At 40.8% G+C, this 21,309-nt stretch overlaps 1 protein-coding gene across 1 annotated transcript in view; it reads right to left on the bottom strand.

Annotated features, from left to right (window-relative positions):
- Nucleotides 1–20,674, bottom strand: part of ARFGEF2 (ARF guanine nucleotide exchange factor 2) — a 39,976-nt gene extending 19,302 nt beyond the window's left edge. The window contains exons 1-18 of the mRNA XM_082491230.1: nt 20,428–20,674; nt 12,233–12,263; nt 11,328–11,451; nt 10,104–10,250; nt 8,999–9,178; nt 8,329–8,548; nt 7,577–7,648; nt 7,137–7,285; nt 6,596–6,726; nt 5,835–6,069; nt 5,474–5,573; nt 5,122–5,261; nt 3,972–4,080; nt 3,279–3,480; nt 2,432–2,543; nt 1,619–1,824; nt 623–707; nt 360–531 (exon numbers count right to left, since the gene is read on the bottom strand). Coding sequence (XP_082347356.1) covers nt 360–531; nt 623–707; nt 1,619–1,824; nt 2,432–2,543; nt 3,279–3,480; nt 3,972–4,080; nt 5,122–5,261; nt 5,474–5,573; nt 5,835–6,069; nt 6,596–6,726; nt 7,137–7,285; nt 7,577–7,648; nt 8,329–8,548; nt 8,999–9,178; nt 10,104–10,250; nt 11,328–11,451; nt 12,233–12,263; nt 20,428–20,566 — 2,554 coding nt within the window. The 5' untranslated portion in view covers nt 20,567–20,674. The remainder of the gene's footprint in view (nt 1–359; nt 532–622; nt 708–1,618; nt 1,825–2,431; nt 2,544–3,278; nt 3,481–3,971; nt 4,081–5,121; nt 5,262–5,473; nt 5,574–5,834; nt 6,070–6,595; nt 6,727–7,136; nt 7,286–7,576; nt 7,649–8,328; nt 8,549–8,998; nt 9,179–10,103; nt 10,251–11,327; nt 11,452–12,232; nt 12,264–20,427) is intronic.
- Between the last annotated feature and the right edge of the window lie 635 nt (nt 20,675–21,309).

Genomic DNA, 21,309 nt, shown 5'->3' with positions numbered 1-21,309 from the left:
ACGTAAGTTAACTTGCAAAGCGCCACCTTCAGTTATTCTACCATTTTCCCCTCACACTTTCCATTAAAAAAAAAAAAAAACAACACATACAAAACCAAACAACAAACCAAATCTAGTTTCTAGCGCCTCTCTGCAATGCTGCCAGATGCACTTTTCCAGCTATGTTTCCATCACAGAAATAGCAGTATTAAAACTGAGCCAGTCTCATTTAAAATTACTAATACAGATATTTGTAATGTAATTTATGTATTGCACAAAGATGTTTTCAAAAAGCGATCTGAACTCCACTATGCCATCCTGAAAGTTACTGCAATAGTTCAAGAGCACTGTGGTCTTTCCAGTTTCTAGTTCCTTCTTACTTGGTTTACTAGACTTGGTTGTAATTGCATATTCTTTTGTCTCTTTCATTGCAATTTTCTTTCCTTCTATTTCTTCATAGATTGTGGATAAATACTCTACTGGCAGGTCTTTACTGTCATTGATTCCTCGATTCATTTTAATGTATTGCTCCTTTGTCATTTTATTTTTTACCTGTAAAAAGGAATGGAAGTTAGATATCAGATTTTGAATGCAAGTTCCAGGGACATTTGAACTTTTACAAAGTTCGGTTTTCAGTTTCTACCTGTGGACTGTGCAAGTCTGTAGTCAGCATTATAATAGAGTATGCCAAAACATAGGCAGTGTCAGCACTAGCAAACAGCGTTTGCCTAAGGGAGGAAAAAAAAACAAACAGGTTTTTAGAGCTCTTATTCCTCAATCCCTTAGCTCTATTTCTATGTGCAAGAAAAATACCCAGAAGGGCTATGCATCCAACCAAAGAGCTATCAGAGCCTAAGATTAGTCTTTAGAAATGCGTGAAGCCCCAAGTGTTTTAAAATGCAAATAAAAGGAAAAAAAAAAAAAAAAAAAACCACAAACCAAAAACATCTTCCTCACAATGTTGAAAACTACCTAAGACTGGAATTTTCAAGTATATTCCCAAAAGATTATACATTATCCTTCCTTGGGTAATCCTACAAAAGCTAAAGAACAGCTTGTTTTTCACTCCCAGGGTTTCAAAAAGAATTATACAAACTCAACCCAGTGATGCACCAACTGGACTAAGGAATTGGAACCAATTAAGCCTGAACACCTAGCTAAACTTTAATGCTAGTTTACTGCATTAGAAACAATAGCAACACTGCTTACTTGATAGCAACTAACATACATACGTTTTGTTCAACGTCCAGTGGGCAAGCAAAAACACGCATAACATCTATTAGCTATTAATTTTTGCAACTGCTACTGCTTATTACTGTTGTTTACACTTGACTGATCTACATTTGTTTAAAAACACAACAGCTAATACAGAAACAATTTAACATACTTAGGGCTTCCCTCTTCCAATAATTCCTTCTAGTAAGTATTTGGGATTTAATGAAATGCCAGCATCAGTATACTTTCTATACAAAGTTTCCATTTTGCCTAGCTGCTGAAGAGGTTCAGCACCAATATTAGCAACAGGATCTGCTCCTCATACAAGCCCGTAGAAATTCTTGACCTGGACTGCACCTTGCCCCTAAGGGCCACAAACAACATGGCCATTCTTCACTTGTCCAATACAAAGGTTTTGAATTACCGTTGGTTGCATTCAATGTATCTAGCAGCAAACTTCTCCATTAATCTATCGATCTTCTGGGCTTCACCTGGCAGACGAAAGCCTTCCAGAAATACACGTAGAGCAGAGACAAAGTCTTTTCCACAGAAATCAAGCTGGTCTACATAGGCATACATCACTTCCTTGTTAAACTTGTTGCTTTCCCCAAGAAATTCCCCTACTTGAGTCTAAAAACACAAGAGACAGTTATTACTGTGTAATCCAACTGCCAGCTTTGCAAGAAAGTTTATAGTACAAGAATTGCACAGCTGTCAGTTTTGTAAGACTAATAGGCTTCACTGAGCAGGCAGAGTAACCGTTAGAGGGATGACAAGAAACCAGTGTCATTAGAAAATACCTTTAGTCTGCATATTCTTGCTTCCCTCACTCCCCAAGGTGAGATCTGCATTACCGCACAGCCAAGGAAAGCTGAATTGTGCCCAGTTTCACATGCAGTGGAGAATGCTTTGCCACTGTAGTACGTGATATTCCTTTGCTGGCAAGATACTGTTAATGCAGATAAAACGCATATTCCCATTTACGGGGAATCCCTTCAGCACTTACTGTAAACACAGCTACTTCACTAAAAAGCCTGGGACGGCAAGTAAATAGAAAAGTAGCATTGGTATGAAGTATCTTCGTGAGAACCCTTACACTTTCAGTTATCTATGAACGAAATAGGAACGAAATAAAGAGAGAGTGCATACAGACACAGTGCATGCATACATCAGAAGACAGGGGAGAAGATGATAGAGTATTAGAGTATTAATTATCTTATGTTGCACGTAGTCTTACAGAACAGAGACGTTCTTCTTGGTGCAAAAATTGTGCAATGTCCTCTGCTGTAGTGCCAAGCATCCCCTGCTCCTGTAGATACTGTATTCCTCTCTTTGGTTTTTTATTAAATCTATTCAGACAAAAACATGGGGCAATTGAGACATACAATTGGAAAATATCACAGCCTGCCACATTTTAGGTTTACAGAGCCCTTCTAAACCAAAGACTCTATGCTGTAGCTCTGTCTTCTTTTCTAGTCAGAAAAAAGTCAAAGAATGGGTAACAAATATATTAACTATATCACTAGGCTACATGTCATAAGGTACATTCAGTTGCCAATACGCTTAAAAGTTATTGCTGGAAAACTCACTTAAAAACTGACCCTTGTGAAACATTAAAAATTAGAGAGTTTCCATAACATGTTAAAAACGTTGCTGTTAAAGACTTTTTTTATAGCATTTACAGACAAAGATCTTCAAATCAATGAAACAGAAAAAGCAAAGCTGGACAACAATTTAGTTCTCCAAACTCTATTTCAATCAAAGACAACAAACTGTGAAAGAGCTGTAAGACAACATTAACCTGCCTGCACAAATCAATTTCTCTCTCAGTATACACACACTTCCCTCTCTTATGCAGCTGAACCAGCACAAAGGAAAGCTCCACTCCACCTAACATTTCACTGAATCCCTTTTAACTACAATAGCCGCCAGCATTAGCTTTTGACAACAGCAGGCAACAGTCTTCAGCATTAAGATCAATTTGTAAGTGTCCCTGCAGTGTGTAAGACCATACAAAAAAATATGGTTGTACACATAGTTTCTTTTACTAGTGAACTTTTATTTTCCTGTCATACTGGACTTACAGTTCTATCCCATGTTCAATTATTTCCTTTTGTTGCTTGATGACTTCAAATTGCTCAGGATCATCTGGGACAGCAGTCTGGGTGCCAACGCTTCCAACTCCTGAGGACACAGTGGAGTCCAAGGAACTGACACTACTCCGTCTCCCTCCACTCTCAAGGCATTTACCTTCAGCCATTTCCTGTTCTGATGGTTTATATGAACCTATTTATAAACAGGGCAAGACTTAAATTATGCTGTTCAGTCAAAAGCTTTTAGTTATAAAACTTTTTAGTAGAAGTTTATGAGTCAATATTCTTATTTTACCACATACTTTTTATCAGTCTACGCTACATGAAGATGCTATATTGATGCAGTTCTAAAATAATCCAACAAAAGGCAGAAGAGCAGCAGCAACTATGGAGAAATTAGCAACCGCAAGATTTGCCATGTCTTGTTCTACCTAAGCCAACTTTTATAGTGTAGACAGCGGCCTGGCTAAAGCTCTTAAATAGAACCTGGTTATTTGAACCAGATACTTGGAGAGTCCATTATTGTGACAGCATTAACTATTTGTTTATACAAACGAAGTATTTTATAAACAATTGTTATGTAAAGACCTAGCACCCACACTTCTGAAAAGCTCCTGAACACCAAATAAATACAAGAACAAGCTTATCAAACAAATTAGTCTCTCCGTAAGGAACCAATCTTACCCAAGCTAGCTTGATGATTGGGGTTCACATAAAGGTCTTTGCTCCATTCTACCATACATTTTAAAATAGAAACCAAACATTCAAGTCCTTTTTTCCTCAGGCTTAGCTCCTAAAAAATAAACACACACCAAGAACCCAAACCAATATATGTATATCCACAAGTTTTTAGAAGGCATTACATCACACCATTCAAATCTCTGAAAGTTCATCAGTTAGGGGGAAATCTGTTGGTTATACAAAGTTTCTGCCCCTTGACTATTTAGGTTGGATACATCCAGGCCAAAAGCAACCACAACCAGACTGACATCAGAACACTTTCCAGCTGCTTTAAGCAGATGGTCCATTGACAACTGATGAGTACAACCAAAGGGCAACATGCACTAAATCCCAAATGCACCTTTGTTGTATTATGACCATACAGTAAGCCTCTATAGGGTCTTGCCTGTGGAGAGATCTGACAAGTGTCTCATTACCTTAGCTGTACAGTAGAAGTTTTCTATTCAAAATCTGAAACAAAGGTCTCCTGGTTTTTACTTCCATCTTCTGGTCAAAAGACCATGGGAGCAGGCAAAATCAAACAAGCATTGATACAATTCTAATCAAAGGTGTGAGACCAACACTGGCACCAAGTTCACCTCAGCCCTGAAAGCCATTAGGCTGAGCTAGAAAAACAGTGCTGTAGGACAAGGCCAATGTCAGAAATACCTGCTCTTGCAGAAAGCAGTCTATATTCCACTCTCCCTCCAAGGACTGGGAAAGTATAATTTTAAAAAGAAAATACTTGTGGTGCAAATATGGCACAAAAAGTTTGTGTAAAGTAAGCACACAATGAAGGTACTGCTGGTTCATAAGCTCCAGAAGGAAAGTCATTTGAGTAAGGCAAAGGAAGGCTTGTTTGATTCTCTGTCCCATGGCAGCCCAACAAAAGAGTCCAGAACAAGCCTAGTGTCACAACGGAAACATGCAGCAAAACCATCAAGTAAATTAATCGTACTGCTTCAGCACCCAATTGCAAATTAGCTAACTCATAAAACATAAGTAACATTAGTAGGTTACGGACAACACAAACCACTGGAAGTATCAATGATGATGCAGAGACAGCACCATTTACGAGAAAATAGTACCTTAACTTCAAAGCTGTTTTTCTTACCTGTAAAGGAGTCATTCCCAACTCATGCCCACTTCGTCCTTGTGCGATTTTGGACAAATCATTTACAAGGCGTTCAAATATATTAGCAGCATTTAAATCACAGTCATAGTTAACATAAATATCCACTACACACTGGGCATCTTGAAAATAAAAGAAAGTACAAGTATTAGGATTCAATGTAATAGGAATCAGCCAGTTGGAGCAGGCAATGGGGATGAATCCAGACATTTCACCCAAGCACTATGAGATCAAATGTAATTTTTCACGCTTAGTATGTGTGTGGCATTTGTCTTCAAAATAATTTTCATCTCCTGCCAGAGGAACTGACTGGTTTTCACAACAATGGAAATACCTGCACAAATTCTAGTTAAGGTCTGAATCACCATCCATTTGTGTTCAAAGGAGCTTGAAGAAGTCTCTAGAATATTCAGGAAGATCTCTTTGAAGAACACCTGCAAAATAAATGAGGTGAAGGACTTGATGATCTGAAACTTATTAGAACCATGTCAAATATACAAATTCATTTCTATCCAGTAATTTCTCTTGAAGAGTTATCGTCTCGTGCATATTAGAATTTGAATACAGTAGTAATATACTAGTTTAGCGAGCAAACAAAGACATTAAATTCTAAGTTCCAGCTGTCTTTTTATCATTGCAGTATTTTTATTTGAGAACTAGAGCATCATCCAAACGATAGATAAAAAGTCTCTCACCTCAATCTGCATTTTTAAATGGGTCTTAAAATTTGAAAGCAGCGTGAGAAAGATGGCAAGAGAGAGCTCAAATACATCAGGAACAGAAGAGACTCCATTTTTAGATAATGCTACACAAAGATATTGCTTGATTGCATTGATGAACATTTCGTGTGTCCTGAAAACCGGACCAGCATTCTGCAGTACCGAGAGAAGAAGCTGGAGAGACACTATCTTAGAACGCAATTCATGGGATCTAGAAAAAATCCAATATTAAATGTATTTTTATTGTATTTCTGAATACATACTTGTATTCAACATGAGCATTATAGCACTTCTGCTGTCAAGAAGAAATGACTGCCATTTTAATTCATTTCAACGCCGGGGACAGGAGGGGTGGAAATCAGCCCACAAGTGATTTTTGGACAACACCTACCATCTAAATTAGGAGATTTTCCAGGCATATTAACATCTTAGACTAGGATAATAGATGCAACTCAGTGCTACTAAGAAGCATTCTCCCACTCCCCCATCAATAGCTTCACAAATACTATAATCAAGACCACTTCAACTGATGAGGGTTTTTTGTTTAATGGGCTTATTAATCTTAAGTACTACATTTTTAATACTTTGAAGCAAGTTTCAATCCTAGATTCACCAAGCTAACTGAAACAAGGGCCTGACAGGTGAATTTTGAATACCTGCTTTTACTATACAGCAGCTACCTAGCCGTCTCTAAAAGCTACCTGAAGAGGACAGTATAATAAATACAATCTCATTACTTGGGATCTGGTGGTCCATCACCAAGTGGTTTCATGGACAGCTTGCACAATGATCTGAACACAAGGAAGGCATCCTTTTGTAGAACATGGGAAAATTTGGCAGCAGCTTGATGTCCAGATACATCTGTTTCCTTGAAAGCAAGAAACACAACATTAGATCTTCAGTGAGGCAAAGGAACAGAGCAATTAGGAAGATTCCACAGCTCCTCTGAGAATTAGCTACAGATTATAAAAATGGTACATTCGGCAAAGTTTAAACTAAACCTAAGCAGGACTACAAGTGATCTGGATCTTTTCACACGTTGACTGACTCTTCCCCTCTGCCCCCACCCTGTATTAAAACACAACTAACTTAATTTTAGAACAGTCGTTTTCAGTATCTACTTAAATTGCAGTTGCTGATTCCTTTTCAAACCTGAGCAGGACAAATACGTTAAAGTTTCTGTCCCTTCTCTCCCCAAAATCCCACTGTATTAGTTGGCGTGATAAAAAACATTTCTCCTTTCTTAAATATATGTTAGCGTCCAGTGAAGTTATTTACCAGATTATCAGTGGAGGAAACAGATTGCCCATCATCTGGAATCCCATTTGTTTGTACATTTTCATTACTAGAGCCAGGAAGAGCAATATCTGCAGTCTCTAATGCAGGTAGAACCTTAACTGTTTCTGCTACATGCTTTTCTTCAGCCACTGAAGGGAAAAAAGGAAAACTGATTAAAATCACCTATTGAGCTTTTATGTCCCATGACTCTGTGAAGCTCTACAACCAAGTAGGACAGAAGCAGCACTGGTAAACTATAAAGTTTCTCAGCTACCAGCAAAAGAAGAATATTGTGAAACAATAAAAACCTGTTCTTACTGCCTTAGTGGGTGTTCTTGACAGATACTTTGTAACAAAAGATAACTTCCATGCTTTATAATCACAGGAATAAAAGTTTGGCAATACACACGCATCTATTTTACTTCAGAAGATTTTTCTACCTTTCACAGCTGACTTGACCACATCTTCCAAGATGCCTTTAACCATTTCCTTTCCTCCATCAGTTGTTTCCTCTAATGAAACACACAAAGAGATAATTTTGAATTAGTACTTTTGTTTAGGAAGAAGATTAAAAAGAGAAACATGACAAGAGGCAGAAGGGTTAAAAATTGATTTTCTTTAATAGTTCTCCTCTAAAGCCACTTCCAAGAAGTCATACAAAAATGCCCATTGATGTTATTTCCATTGTTTAAATCAAAGCACTGATATCTTTAATGCAGTGATTTTCTCATTTGTATTTATCAACTGTTAGAAACTTTTAGTTTTGGAATATTCTACATTACTGATTTGAATGCAGTATATGCTTATCATAAGGTCTTTGTAAGACACATTATTTTTACCACAGGACTTCAATTTCCTCAAAGTGATTCTGTCACTTCCCATGTACCATGATTATTCTCATCCTTTCCTTCCCCTTTAACAACCTAATCAAGTCAAGTTCTACTGTAATTCTATATACATAAACTATATATAGTTGTACTAGAATTCTAGCGAAAACGTCTGCAACAGTATAACCACAGAAGAAAGGCTCACAAGTTAAGGATGGCCTGTATACTCTGGATAACTACTGAGAAAATGCAAGCATGATTTGAGCCAATTTCCCTGATCACTTCTCCCCAAAATAGCCTAAAAGAGCATTTGCCAATAGAAACATTCTAACTGAAAGCAACAGACACAACCTATTCTTGTTCACCTGATGCTGAAAGAGTCAGATCATGCTCCAACTTCACATCTCCATTTTCTGTCCTCTCAGGCTCACCGTTCGTTAATTCCACACCCACAGGACCAGTGTGTTTGTCCTCCTGACAGCTGTGCTTTAACTGACCTATCTTTGGAGACTTGGACACCGCTTGAATTGCAGGAGACTGGGATTTTTGCTGATTTGTTTTTTCTACTTCTCTGGATTCTTGTATCTTGAAAAAACAATATGAGAAAGTTAATCTAAGACACGAAACATGATAAGGGAACACAGATGTCTGATGACTGATGTTCCTTTGTGAATTCACAGGTTAACAAGAAAGAAACAGTGAAAATATAATCACTTGGCCAGTTAAATTAAAAAGATGCTCTTCAAGCTTATATTAAAGGCATCCCATCATTCGTTTATACAAAGTTATTTGGCAGAAACTATGGTGTGAAACCTTGTTACCAGCAATAAACTTCATATTTTATTTTCAATCAGTCAGTATGCTTCAGTATACTTCATTGCAGGATTTGACAGTTTGTTGTTTGTTTTTTTTTAATAAATTGCAAATCAATAGATATCCAACCACAATGACAGACCCATTAAAAATAGTATAGAAGTTTTCTGTTCATTTGGCAAGCCTAAACATTTGAGATGAGCAAAAGTAATAGTTACATACAGCTTGATTTTCCATGCGTGTAAAAATGACATTTAACATCTGCGTAAGGGTAGCTTTGGCAGTTGTCTGATTAATAAGATTTTTACTGGCCAGATAGATGTTGTAACAGGTTCTAACAGTCTGAAGAATTGTTCCTTCATGAATTTCTATATACGGAGACGTTACTGCAGTGAGGAGAGCCTGAAAAAGACCATAACAGTGAAAATTAGATCTAAGCAAGTAGGGAGCAATACACATCATGCAGGTCTTCCATAATAATAATGGGTTTGTTATGAAACACACATATCTGCTTATGAGACTTTATAAGGAACTTAGAATCATAAAATGGCTTAGGTTAGAAGGGACCTTAAAGACCATCTAGTTCCAACCCCCCTTCTAGTTCTCTGAAATGACATTTCAAGTCAAACAAAGTTTAACAGAACTTCCACATCTCTGTCCTCTCCTGAGCTGTTGAAGTGTTTTATCACTAGTTTTCCACTAAGGAAACCTCCAAAAGAAACAGTTATTATATTCTATGGCTTAATTTCTGTGAAAGGGCCAATTGATCTACACTGCTGTCAAATTAGATTACTAGAAGGTTCACCAACTTCTAATCTCGGCTACATTAGTCCAAGTACATTTCAGAACCAGAGCACACACCACTGGTACTACTACGCCTTGTTGAGAATGTATACTGCAGATCTCTCTGGAAAAATGGACATGCAAGCAGACAGGCTACAGCAGCAGGCCATGACAGTGCATCACAGTTACAGTGCCTTCAGTTGAAGGCTGATAGCAATTCATTAGCCTAACAAATGTGGGCATTACTAGATTAAAAGATGAACGTCAAGCTGCCTGCAAGATAAAGTATCCAAGCCATGGCTCATCCCAGAAAGGACAAACATTTATAAAGCATTCCCTTACGTTCTGCTTCATCAAGAGGAAATACATTTCACATACCAAGTCTGACCTGGTGACAACCTCCCTAAATTCAATGACACATCTAAGTGTAAGAAATGGAGAAACTGGGCTTTAAGTAATGCTTTGCATTAATTTTTTTTCAGTTACAAAATCAAAGACAGAGAAAGAAAATTAATATTGCACCAAAATGAACCACATAAGTTACCTTAATTATCTGCAGTTGTACTCCTTCATCTGTTTGAGGACCCTGAAAGCAATTGCAAATGGTTTCAACTATTCGGTCAATCAGTCGTTTTCCAGGAGCTCCACTGTCTGGAGCATTGCCAGTGATATGTCCATATGCGATAAGTTTCTAGGTAGAAAGAATGCAGGTTAGACAACCATATACTGTTAAGTAAAATACAGTTAAGTATATCATAAAAATACAGTTTTAGACAGCATACCTCACTTAACCAGTTTTAACACGAAAATTTAACACCATCAATAGTCTGGCTACCAAATACTTGGACTGTTCACTCGTCTAGACAAAACAGATTTAATAAGTGATACACAACCTTTTTCCACCCAGACCATTTCTTCCTACCATGACCAGACAAAATTTTTTAACATCAATCTTTGTGCCAATTCACAACAAAAAGGTTCTGCCCTCAAGTTGCATTCATTTTTTTTCTGTAAGAATCTAAGGAGGACCAAGGCAGAAAGATTCCAGAGTCTGACCTCCCATGGGGAGAGGGGAGAGGGGAGAGGGGAGAGGGGAGAGGGGAGAGGGGAGAGGGGAGAGGGGAGAGGGGAGAGGGGAGAGGGGAGAGGGGAGAGGGGAGAGGGGAGAGGGGAGAGGGGAGAGGGGAGAGGGGAGAGGGGAGAGGGGAGAGGGGAGAGGGGAGAGGGGAGAGGGGAGAGGGGAGAGGGGAGAGGGGAGAGGGGAGAGGGGAGAGGGGAGAGGGGAGAGGGGAGAGGGGAGAGGGGAGAGGGGAGAGGGGAGAGGGGAGAGGGGAGAGGGGAGAGGGGAGAGGGGAGAGGGGAGAGGGGAGAGGGGAGAGGGGAGAGGGGAGAGGGGAGAGGGGAGAGGGGAGAGGGGAGAGGGGAGAGGGGAACTACAAGAAACACCATGGTAAATATCCCTTTTAGAGCAACACAGATGAAACATCTTTACTGAATAACGTAAGCATTCATGAGCTTCAATAAAGGCTTGCTTCACTATAAAACACCAGGCACACTTTTCTGACATTGACAAGATGCACTTTCAGCCCAGTCTGATAATAACCTATTTTGCATGGTTTATGCATCTATGTAGCCATAGTGGGCATCTGCACAGCTGTGTGTACTCGGGACAGTACTTCTTCACTCTAAGAATGCCAACAGCACACAAGACTGCTGTAATCGCATGCTTCTCCACTTCACTCTGTCCAGGCTACAGAACAGCAGTTACCTGTAAGCAATCCAGCGAAGTACTGACAATGCGTGGAGACTTTGACTGGCAGGCCAGTTCAAACGGAAGGAAATATTTATCTGCTTCAATGAAGTTTGCTTTTGGGGGGGCAGCAGTGCCTTCTCTAGGTCAGATAAGAAGAGTTATTCATTTTTCTAAACATGTATATCACAGCAAACTACACTTCCCCCTTTTCTAAATTTAAAGCTGACTGGTACATAGCAGCACACAAATGTAATGCAAGTTTCTCTCACATATACCATCTTAAAGTTCAATTTTCTTTAAAAATCAATATTGCATCTGAACTTTTTCATATATGCTTCAACTTTACTCTTCCCTCACTACACTCCAACACTGTCCCACTCCCCGAAACACTGGGGAACTCCTACACAACTTAAGTGATAAATCTGTCAAAGTTATTATGAATTAATTAAACAGGGGCCATATGAGGAATACTAAGCAAAGAGAAACACATTGGGGGCTCATTTTAAATCATAGCACAGTGCTGGAAAAGTGTTTTAAAATATGGATTTAAGTAATATTTAAATTGGCATTCTTGATGTAGGTGGTTAAGAGCACATACTATCAAACAGAGGATACCTAATGCTCTCTTTGATTTCCTATCAGGCTCTATTAAGCCGAGTAAAAGACAATGAAAACTAGCACCTTTTAGAAGTTTGGCAGCTTCTTCCTAGGGAGATTCAGTGGCAGTTACGGCTTGAGTACCCATACCCAGAAACATTGTGTAATTGGAACACACAGGCCATATCGTGTTTTTAGCAGAAAAGTGTGTAACTATGTATTCACAAATTCATTGCCATAATGTATATACACTCTTACATTTCCACTATCAAATTATTCCACTTGCTGTTTTCTGGCATAGATTACAGCAATTAATAATTTACCTTTGCTTTTCCAGCTCCGTTTTTATTTCATCTAGAAGAAAGAAAAAAATTCAAAGCATTTAACACTCAACACAAGTTATAGTTATCAATAAAACAAATAAGGAAATGTAATAAAGCAAAGGTGCTTCAAACCAGAAATCTTACACTTCAGTATTTGCTATTCCTTTCCTGTAACACCTTCAGCTTCAGAGATTGTAGACACTCAAATTGTTTATTGGAAGGCACATCTCTCAACTTCTACATGAAAAAACTAATTTTTCCAAACATTCTTAACAAAATGTATCTTTAGAAAAACACAGGTATAGTATGCAATTTTTATTCAAGAGTAAGTCTACACCATAGAGAGCTCCAGTCTGCAGAAGTCTTTAAGCCACTGCATAAACCATTAGTTCAATGCATCAGACCTTCCTGTCACCTACAATACCAGTTAGTCTGCTTTTGTTAAACCTCACATTATGACATCAGCTGAACAAACTCTCCAGAGATAAGAAATCTTGAATGCATGCTGTCATTTTGCCAGCAGAGTTTTTCTTTTAAAAAAAAAAAAAATAAGACAAACCACACTTCTCATAAAATTAGATACAGGAAAAAAAGTTTCTTTCTCACTTCTATCATACACAGCATCAAATCCCAAAGATCCCAGTACGGTTTTTGGAGGATTTCTAACATATCACCATGATGCACAGTACAGACTAGAACTGCATTACACCAGACACAACATAAGCACATACTGTGAACACTGAAAATAATATCAAAAATAGCACACACATAGTAAGGCTGCACAGCTACAATCATTTGTAACACCACGTTGAGTCCTATCCATCCCACCCTCTCTCTTATGCCTGCAAATTATCATGCCCACAAAACCTGTTTCAACTGCAAAGTTACCAGAAACAGATTATTCACTCAATGTTTGTTCTCCACAACTCTGGAGAGGTACCATTGTTTGGGATTAAATGTTCAGAGTGAACCTCAATAATTTCTTCTGTCTCAGAAGCATCAATACACAAAACATGCTAAGGACAATGACCACCGCAAACATGTATTACAGGTTTTTGCACGGTTCTATTGTTCAATGAGCGTTGCAAGGATTAATCCTTGCAGAGTATGCTTATTTCGTAACATTACTACCCCTATTTTATAGAGAAAGAGGAAAGAAAATGCAGAGGAAACCTGTATAACTACAAGCTGTGAGTGACAAGCTACATGCAGGATTGGGACTTGCTGTTCTGTCTCCCATACTCTCTCATTAATGACAGTCACCACAATCAGCAGTCAGGAAAGCAGCAGTATGACATCCATACGCAATAAATGATGGAACAAGACCTGAACGAACATTATCCACCCTACAGTCAACAAATAACAGAAAAACTGAAGACTCACAGGCCCACTATGCGTCACTGCTCTGTTCAGAAGCCCCCCATTTTCTAACCAAGACCATCACGCAAACCACCATGCCTGGCAGTTTTAAAGGATTGCACAAGCCAGCGGCAAGGCTAAGAGCAGAGCCAAGCACATTGCCCCAGTGCCTGGGATTTCAGAATTACAAGTAACTCTGCAGCTCTGCAAAAGTGCAAGTGCAGCACTGTCATCCCCTAATACTTCAGGCTTCAACTAATAAAGAGAGTCAACAGAATGGAGACAGCCGATAAGAAATAACCAAGGTTTCCCACGCCAGACAGACAGACAACGTACATCTCAACATAGCACCACTTCTCGGATCACCATTTTCTTCATTCCAGTATCCAGTTGGTTTATCAATAAAATGGCTAGGCAGAAGTTCAATTCAGCAAAATTTGAATTCAGTCCTCTTGATTTTATTTATTGCCCTATCTTTAACACAACATTATGATCCACAGAGCTACTGAGAATAACATACACTAAAGGACCCACCAATTTATTGTTGTCCCTGTTTAGCTCTGTCTTACCGTTAGAGCAGCGTACTCCTGTCACATACAGGAACTGGTTGCCTAAACCACAGCTTTCTGGGTAGCTTTCAGAACGCTTAGTCCTGCCTCCAGGTCTTGGCAGAGAAAGGCAAACTTTAGCTACAGCCAGAATCCCAAGTAGAGCAGGACGCCAGGGTGGTCAGCTACACCACAGTTAAGGCTGGATTTCAGAAGCCTTGTAGAACTAGGATTTACAGGTCTGGTTGTTTTTTGTTTGTTTGTTTGCTTTAACAATTGCAAAAACTCACCGCTCCCTGAACTAAGTTTATTTTTCCAAAGCAGAAAGACTCTCTGAGTTAGCCAAGACTAAACTAAAAATTGCACTAAAAATGATAATTTGTCTAGGTTGAAAATAAAAGGCTTCCTTGATTTGATAATGTTTTGGTCAAGTCAGACTAGACACCTTCTGAATACTCTAGAGCACATGAACTAGAAAGCTATTTTACGTTGCTGCAAATTTTTTTCCCATTGGCAGATCAATAAAGTGAATATCATCAGTGATACAGTAAAAAAAATAAATCCATATTTGATACATCTAACTCGGTGAACGTGAGTTTTCTTTAGGGGCTTTCTTGTTTGCACACTTACCCACTTCCCACTTCTCAGCAGCTGCCACTTCAGAAGCTGTGGGCAAGCCTAACTTTTGTGATCTTTGAGCTGAAACTGAAACCTGTTCAGTGTCCATTAGTCTGGCCAACCTATTACTCAAAACTTGTCTCAGTTTGTCCAGTTCAATTTTGGCATCCTTCTTCCCACTGCTCCCAACTCCTGGCAGAAGGAAAGCTGAAGGTCATACACATCATCTTCATTCTGTCAGGCTATTTTGCGGGAGGTGGACAGGGAAGGCTTGTTGGGGGAGTCTTTTGGGGGCAGGAGGGGGGAAAGGTCCAAAATAAAAATTCCTCACCTAGACATTGTTTGTCCCCCCCCAAAAAAAAAAAAAAAAAAAAAAAATCAAACTACAGTAGGAATAGTATAGCAATGAGTCCACCCAACTAAATAAAAAGGTTATTTTGTAACATTTAATATTGTACAAGAAAAAAAGGTGTCATTGTTAGGATATGTGCTTCTCAGCTACAAAAGTGCTCAATTCCACATTTAGGGTGCAACAAGTAATGCTAATTTTTTCCAAATCTCCACATCCTACTGAAATAATTTCTCTTTCTTTCAAAGAGATCACTTTCACCCCATATGGTTTGTTAGCAAAGCAGCATAGCAAAAAAAGTTTTGAAATCAAAACTTCATGAAGATTTTAGCCGTGAGGAGACATGATCATGCCCATCTTTAATGATAGTTATATTAAATCTTGCATTGGAAAAAAAATGTAAGAATTACAGCAATGACAATTTCACTCTCAGAAACACTCCATAATTTTTTATAAAAGAAATCTAACCAACGCCTGACCAAGTTCCCCACAATTTTATCACAGAAAGGCTTTTCTGAAGCCATATTAGAACATCTGCACCACCATATTTCAATAGATAATGCTGGCAGAAAAGAATAAATGAAAGGACAAAAGCAAGTTACAGGCATGCCTCTGCTACTGATTGCATCAAACCCATTTGGAAATCTCCACATTTGAACCACTCATTTGGTGGTCAGACCACCAAAAGTGAGTGAAATGGAAATTGTTGCCTAATTGAAGTATGTTGCCATGAACAGCTTGCCAAGCCCCGGCCAGGCACAGAGAGCTTCCAGAAACCTACTGCCACCATTACTCTCCTCTTCCCGTTGCAGAACCAAGGGGCACAACTCCATTCCCTTCAGAACACACTCTGAATGTTGGTCAACATCTGGTCGTCGCAACACAACACGGACCCTTACTTGGTGCTTTTGGTACCAGAGCTACCTGCTACTTTCAAGGCCAGAACATTATCAGCATACGTTGCATCTGCTTCAGTCAAGAATGGCTTCAGCTCCGGGCACTACGTGTGCTGCCCACTCAGCACAAGCCTGTCAGCGTTCCTACCGGGCAACACAACCAGAATAACAAGCAAAGCCTTGCAGCAATTTCTTCCAGAACTTCCGGCCATAATAAAAGCAGGATGAAGCTCATGCTGAGCGTACCTACCGTTCTATATTAGATGGATGGATGGTTTACGTTTGCTTGTATTGGAAGCTATATATTAAACCGGAGGAAATAATTGCCTGCCTGCAATTAGATGCTTGTTAACATACAGTCAAGTTTGTCTCAGTGGAAGCAAACTAGTTCCTGTGCAGAAAATGGCATAGCTTGTGTTAGCGCAAGGACACAAGCAATGCCTTCCCATAGCCTGCCAGAAGACCAGACAGCAGTGCCAATACAAACACATGGAAGAGCAGCAAAAGCTTCCCTCTGCCCAACCTGGTAAAGCCTACTGCATTGCCTAATTTCAGGCTGCCTTAAACTTAAATAAAAAAAAAAAACAAACACAAACACAACACCCCACATTTATTGATTCTATCGATCCATAGAGAACCCTTTAGAAAAGGCTGCCACAACAAAGCAAGGCTACCTCCTCTTTGTCCTAGCATTCTCAAAACATGCTAGCCAAGAGGCTACTAAACTAAGAAATACATATGTCTAACATAAGTTTGCAATTTTTATATCCAGAGACTTGTTAAACACACAACTAGATTCATAAGTGAAGGCATGGTTTAAGAGTTTTTTTTTTTTTTTTTTAACTCCTTAACAAGCTACCTAAACAAATTCTGGTATTTACAAAGCTCAAAGACAAGTACCTGGAGGTGCCTAGTCAATCAAAGAACATAATGCAACCAGGTTGGCTGCACAGTATAGCATTAAAAACAGTCCTAAGGCAGCAAGAGTAATAGTTTCTATGACAGACCCAGGCACGCAATTAGCATTAGACCAATATGAACTGCTGTGATACATAGTCTGTGTTCCACTGTAAATTTTTCAGGATAGAGATTATTTCAGTAGATTTACTAAAAACCATGTGTACCTAGAGCTCCATGTAAATGCTTATTAAGCAATTATTTTTATACAACACACTGGCTGTCTGTTGAAAACAAGTTTTCTTAAAAACAGTTTTGTAAAGCAGAGCAAAACAGCTTCTCTGTTTAAAAACCTCCATTTCTCCCAATCTCTCCTGGGGTTTACTGGCACTAAGAGTACAGGATACAACCGTTACACCTACTGATGAGGCAAGAAACTGAATGAAGGAATGTATTCAAACTCTGCTTGCTCAACTGTATATTTAAAAGGAAGGGGTGGACAGAGGGGGAAAAAAACAACCAAACCCAACAACCACCAACAAACTCACCCCAGAAAGCATGACTGGGAACTGGTTTTGTTCCCCACAGTTCTTGTATTTACATTCTATCTGAGCCTATGTTACTTCTCATTTCTACAAAGATATGAAGGTATTCTGTAGTTCAAAACTGCACAGTATTAGTCCAGTGAAGGCTATATTACTGGGAAAGGAAAAGAAAGAAAGAGTAAGAACAGTTTAAAGTTAGAACTATTAAAACCATTAGAACAGATTAAAATTAGAATGAAAGAATCCCTATATTTCCTACATAAGAATGACAGCAATTTTCAGTAGTAATTTACTTAAGTTCTCAATGAGTTGAATAAATTCAAAACAATAAAGAACTTATGTAAAAAAAAATAACATCATTCCCATGGTTAGAAATGCACTCCTCTGTCTCACCAAACAAAAAAATTAAAGCAGATGTAATTAACAGAAACACTATTGCAGTAACACCACAGGAGAAATTGTAGAAATAGCTGCAGGTTAATTTATATTAGGTAGCTGTAGAATACACTAGTTCCTCTCTATTTAGAAAAGAGATACATCATAGACTTCCCTAGTACCCAGAGCAGATATTTACACATGATCCATGCTTGTGTTGACTGGTTTATAAATGGTACGATACCTCAAGGCTCCATTAAAAAGACCATTGTTTAAATAAGACAGCACAGCAAATGGAATTTAGTAAGAGGCAGAAAAGGATTATTCAAAGTATGACATGAAAAAAAAAAAAAAAAAAAAGATCACAGCTGACAATTACCAGTTCCATAAAGTTAACTTTACATTTCTCTCAAACTGAATTAATTTTACTCAGAGTTAACAGGACTTTTATTATTAAAAACACGGAAGCTTCTTTCATCCCTAACAGTTTGTGTAGATTACGAAGTCTGACCTGAATTCCTCAGGCTGCAAGTAATGCTCTTCCCACGTTTCCTAGCATATTTACTCCTGCACAGCGCTGATAATTAAGCTAACGCTTTTGAAAGTGAAGTCATAGCCTTTATATTAAATAACTTAAATGTAAATAAAATAAAATGTAAGTGTAAATAAAACTGATTTTTCCATTTGTATAAAAAAGAGCTTAACTGAAACAGAATAAAATTTGGGGAAAAAAAAAAAATCACATGTAAATAAGAGAAACCACATTCCTGTTGTTAACTTAAAACGATGCAGCAACATTCACCAATTATAACACCAATCCTTTAGTACAGTAATCAAGGCCCTGCCAGGGCAGGATGTTGGGCAATAGAAGGTTATCTTTTCATGCTGACCTCTGCTTTAGTCTAGGAAAGCACATGGACTTTTTTTCCAAGCAAGATTAGCAAAAAAAGTCCATCAACACAAGCATTAACTAACCTCAAACATACTGTACCTTAAGATATACAGTAATAGAATAGTTATAATCCAACATGCAAGTGCTAATAGGCGGCTATTGCTCAGTACCCATCCCCCAAGATCATAATCTTTGATGTGTTAGTAAACATAAAGACCTTCACTAGTAATCTTTCTTGAAAGTCCCCTTTATCGGCCTCTAAATATATTTACATAGCAGAGGAACAGGTTCCATGTCCTGTAAACGAGTTGGGTGAATGTTGGGGGAGTTATGGAAGAAACCAGGAAAAGGAAATAAGTAGGAAAAGTAGTCTCTAACTGCTGGGGGGTACACATGCTACACTATTGCTCACAGCGTCAACTTTAATAACAAAAAATACCCCTCTATCTGGTTACCCTTCTCTGGATATACCACCACTACAATTAGCTCCTACAAATTTCTTGAAGGCGTGGAAAGGAAGGTAAAAACAGGATGAGGGGTAATGGGCACAAGTTAGAACACAGGAAGTTCCGTTCAAATACACGGAAAAACTTCTTTACGGTGAGAGTGACAGAGCACTGGCACAGGCTGCCCAGGGAGGTTGTGGAGTCCCCTTCTCTGGAGATTTCCAAGACCCGCCTGGATGCAGTCCTGAGTAATGTGCTCTGGGCAATCCTGCTTTAGCAGGGGAGTTGGACTAGATGGTCTCTAGAGGTCCCTTCCAACTCTGAAAATTACGTGATTCCATGATTCCGTGAAAAACAACAGCTATTTTTCAAGCTTGCTTTCACAGTGCATTTGACAGAACTTGTATCTGCCCAGTTTCCTTACATACTTAACTTGTCTTCTGTTCTGGATAGAGTAAATGTATTCCCTAATCAAAGGAAAAATACTGGTGCAAAGCAAACAAAACTGTAAGAGTCACCTTTGCAGAGTAAGGAAGGCCACAGAGAACTCCAAAAGCTATACTGCTTCACCCAGTTTATTTTTTCCCTTCATGATATACCATATGTTTTCAGAACTTTAACACAGCGACCTATATGATCAATTTGTACTTGCAGGAGATTTCAGGATCAGTCTACCTACTTCACAAAAAGTATCCTTAGTTCTGCAAGACACCACAGACATTGTATGCAATTGGCTACACTTCTAACTGTTCTTAGCCAGTCCAACCATGAGCTGGAGAGAAGGTGTCAGAAGATTACTAGTCCTGAAAGATTTGTGACTCCATGAGTCGAGGGCCTTAAACAGCCTGCTTCCGAGTTTAAAAGCTTATAATTAATTGTCAAAACTGGTTCTGAAGTGACAAACCCAACCCCCTTTTATTTCATACCGAGACCTGAACTTAATAAAAGAGATATTTGGGGTCTTTCCCCTCTTATTTGCGCGTCTCGTGTTAGAGACAGAACTTCCACCCCCACCCCCCCCCCCCAAGTCCTGAGCTCAGCCGGGGCACCAGCCGGTATCCCCGCCATTGGGGGCCCGGGCCTCTCCGGCGCCCGCCGGGGACACCACATGGGGCGGGGGGGAACGGTAACACCGCCCCCCGCCCCCGCCGGACCGGACAAGCGGGGACCCCTTCCCCCCGCCGCCAGAGGTGCCCTCTGCCACCCCCCGGGCCGGGGAGCGGTCGCGGTGGGGGGGTCCCGCGGGCCGGGCCGCGCCGGACGGACTCACCCAGCGCCACCTGGCAGGCTCTCCGCAGCTGTCCGTGCGGGGGCCGCTTCGCCTCCTTCTCCGCCAGGATCTTCTCCAGGGCCCGCGACACAAACATGCTCTTGGTGCGGGCGTCCTGCTCGCGGGCCGGGGGCTGCATGGCGGGGGGGGGGGGGGGGACACGGGGAGGGGAGAGGGCGACCGGGTCCGGCGCTCAGAGCCTGCGGCCGCGCCACGGCCCCATCATCCGGAAGAGACGCACCTCCCTCAGCAGCCGCCACCGCGCCGCCGCCACGGCGCCGCCATATTGGCACCGTCACGTGACTCCGGCTACCTCCCCCCCCCCCGCCTCCTCCGCAAGCCCCGCCCCACCACGAGCGGCACGGCGGGGGCGGAGGTCATCGCGGGGGGGGGGGGAGGTAGCCGGAGTCACGTGACGGTGCCAATATGGCGGCGCCGTGGCGGCGGCGCGGTGGCGGCTGCTGAGGGAGGTGCGTCTCTTCCGGATGATGGGGCCGTGGCGCGGCCGCAGGCTCTGAGCGCCGGACCCGGTCGCCCTCTCCCCTCCCCGTGTCCCCCCCCCCCCCCCCGCCATGCAGCCCCCGGCCCGCGAGCAGGACGCCCGCACCAAGAGCATGTTTGTGTCGCGGGCCCTGGAGAAGATCCTGGCGGAGAAGGAGGCGAAGCGGCCCCCGCACGGACAGCTGCGGAGAGCCTGCCAGGTGGCGCTGGGTGAGTCCGTCCGGCGCGGCCCGGCCCGCGGGACCCCCCCACCGCGACCGCTCCCCGGCCCGGGGGGTGGCAGAGGGCACCTCTGGCGGCGGGGGAAGGGGTCCCCCGCTTGTCCGGTCCGGCGGGGGCGGGGGGCGGTGTTACCGTTCCCCCCCGCCCCATGTGGTGTCC

This window comes from Vanellus vanellus (genome assembly GCF_965231255.1).
Source record: "Vanellus vanellus genome assembly, chromosome: 15".
Taxonomy (NCBI): Eukaryota; Metazoa; Chordata; class Aves; order Charadriiformes; family Charadriidae; genus Vanellus; species Vanellus vanellus.
The sequence above is the reverse complement of the archived record's forward strand: the minus strand, read 5'-3'. Positions and strand labels throughout refer to the sequence as shown.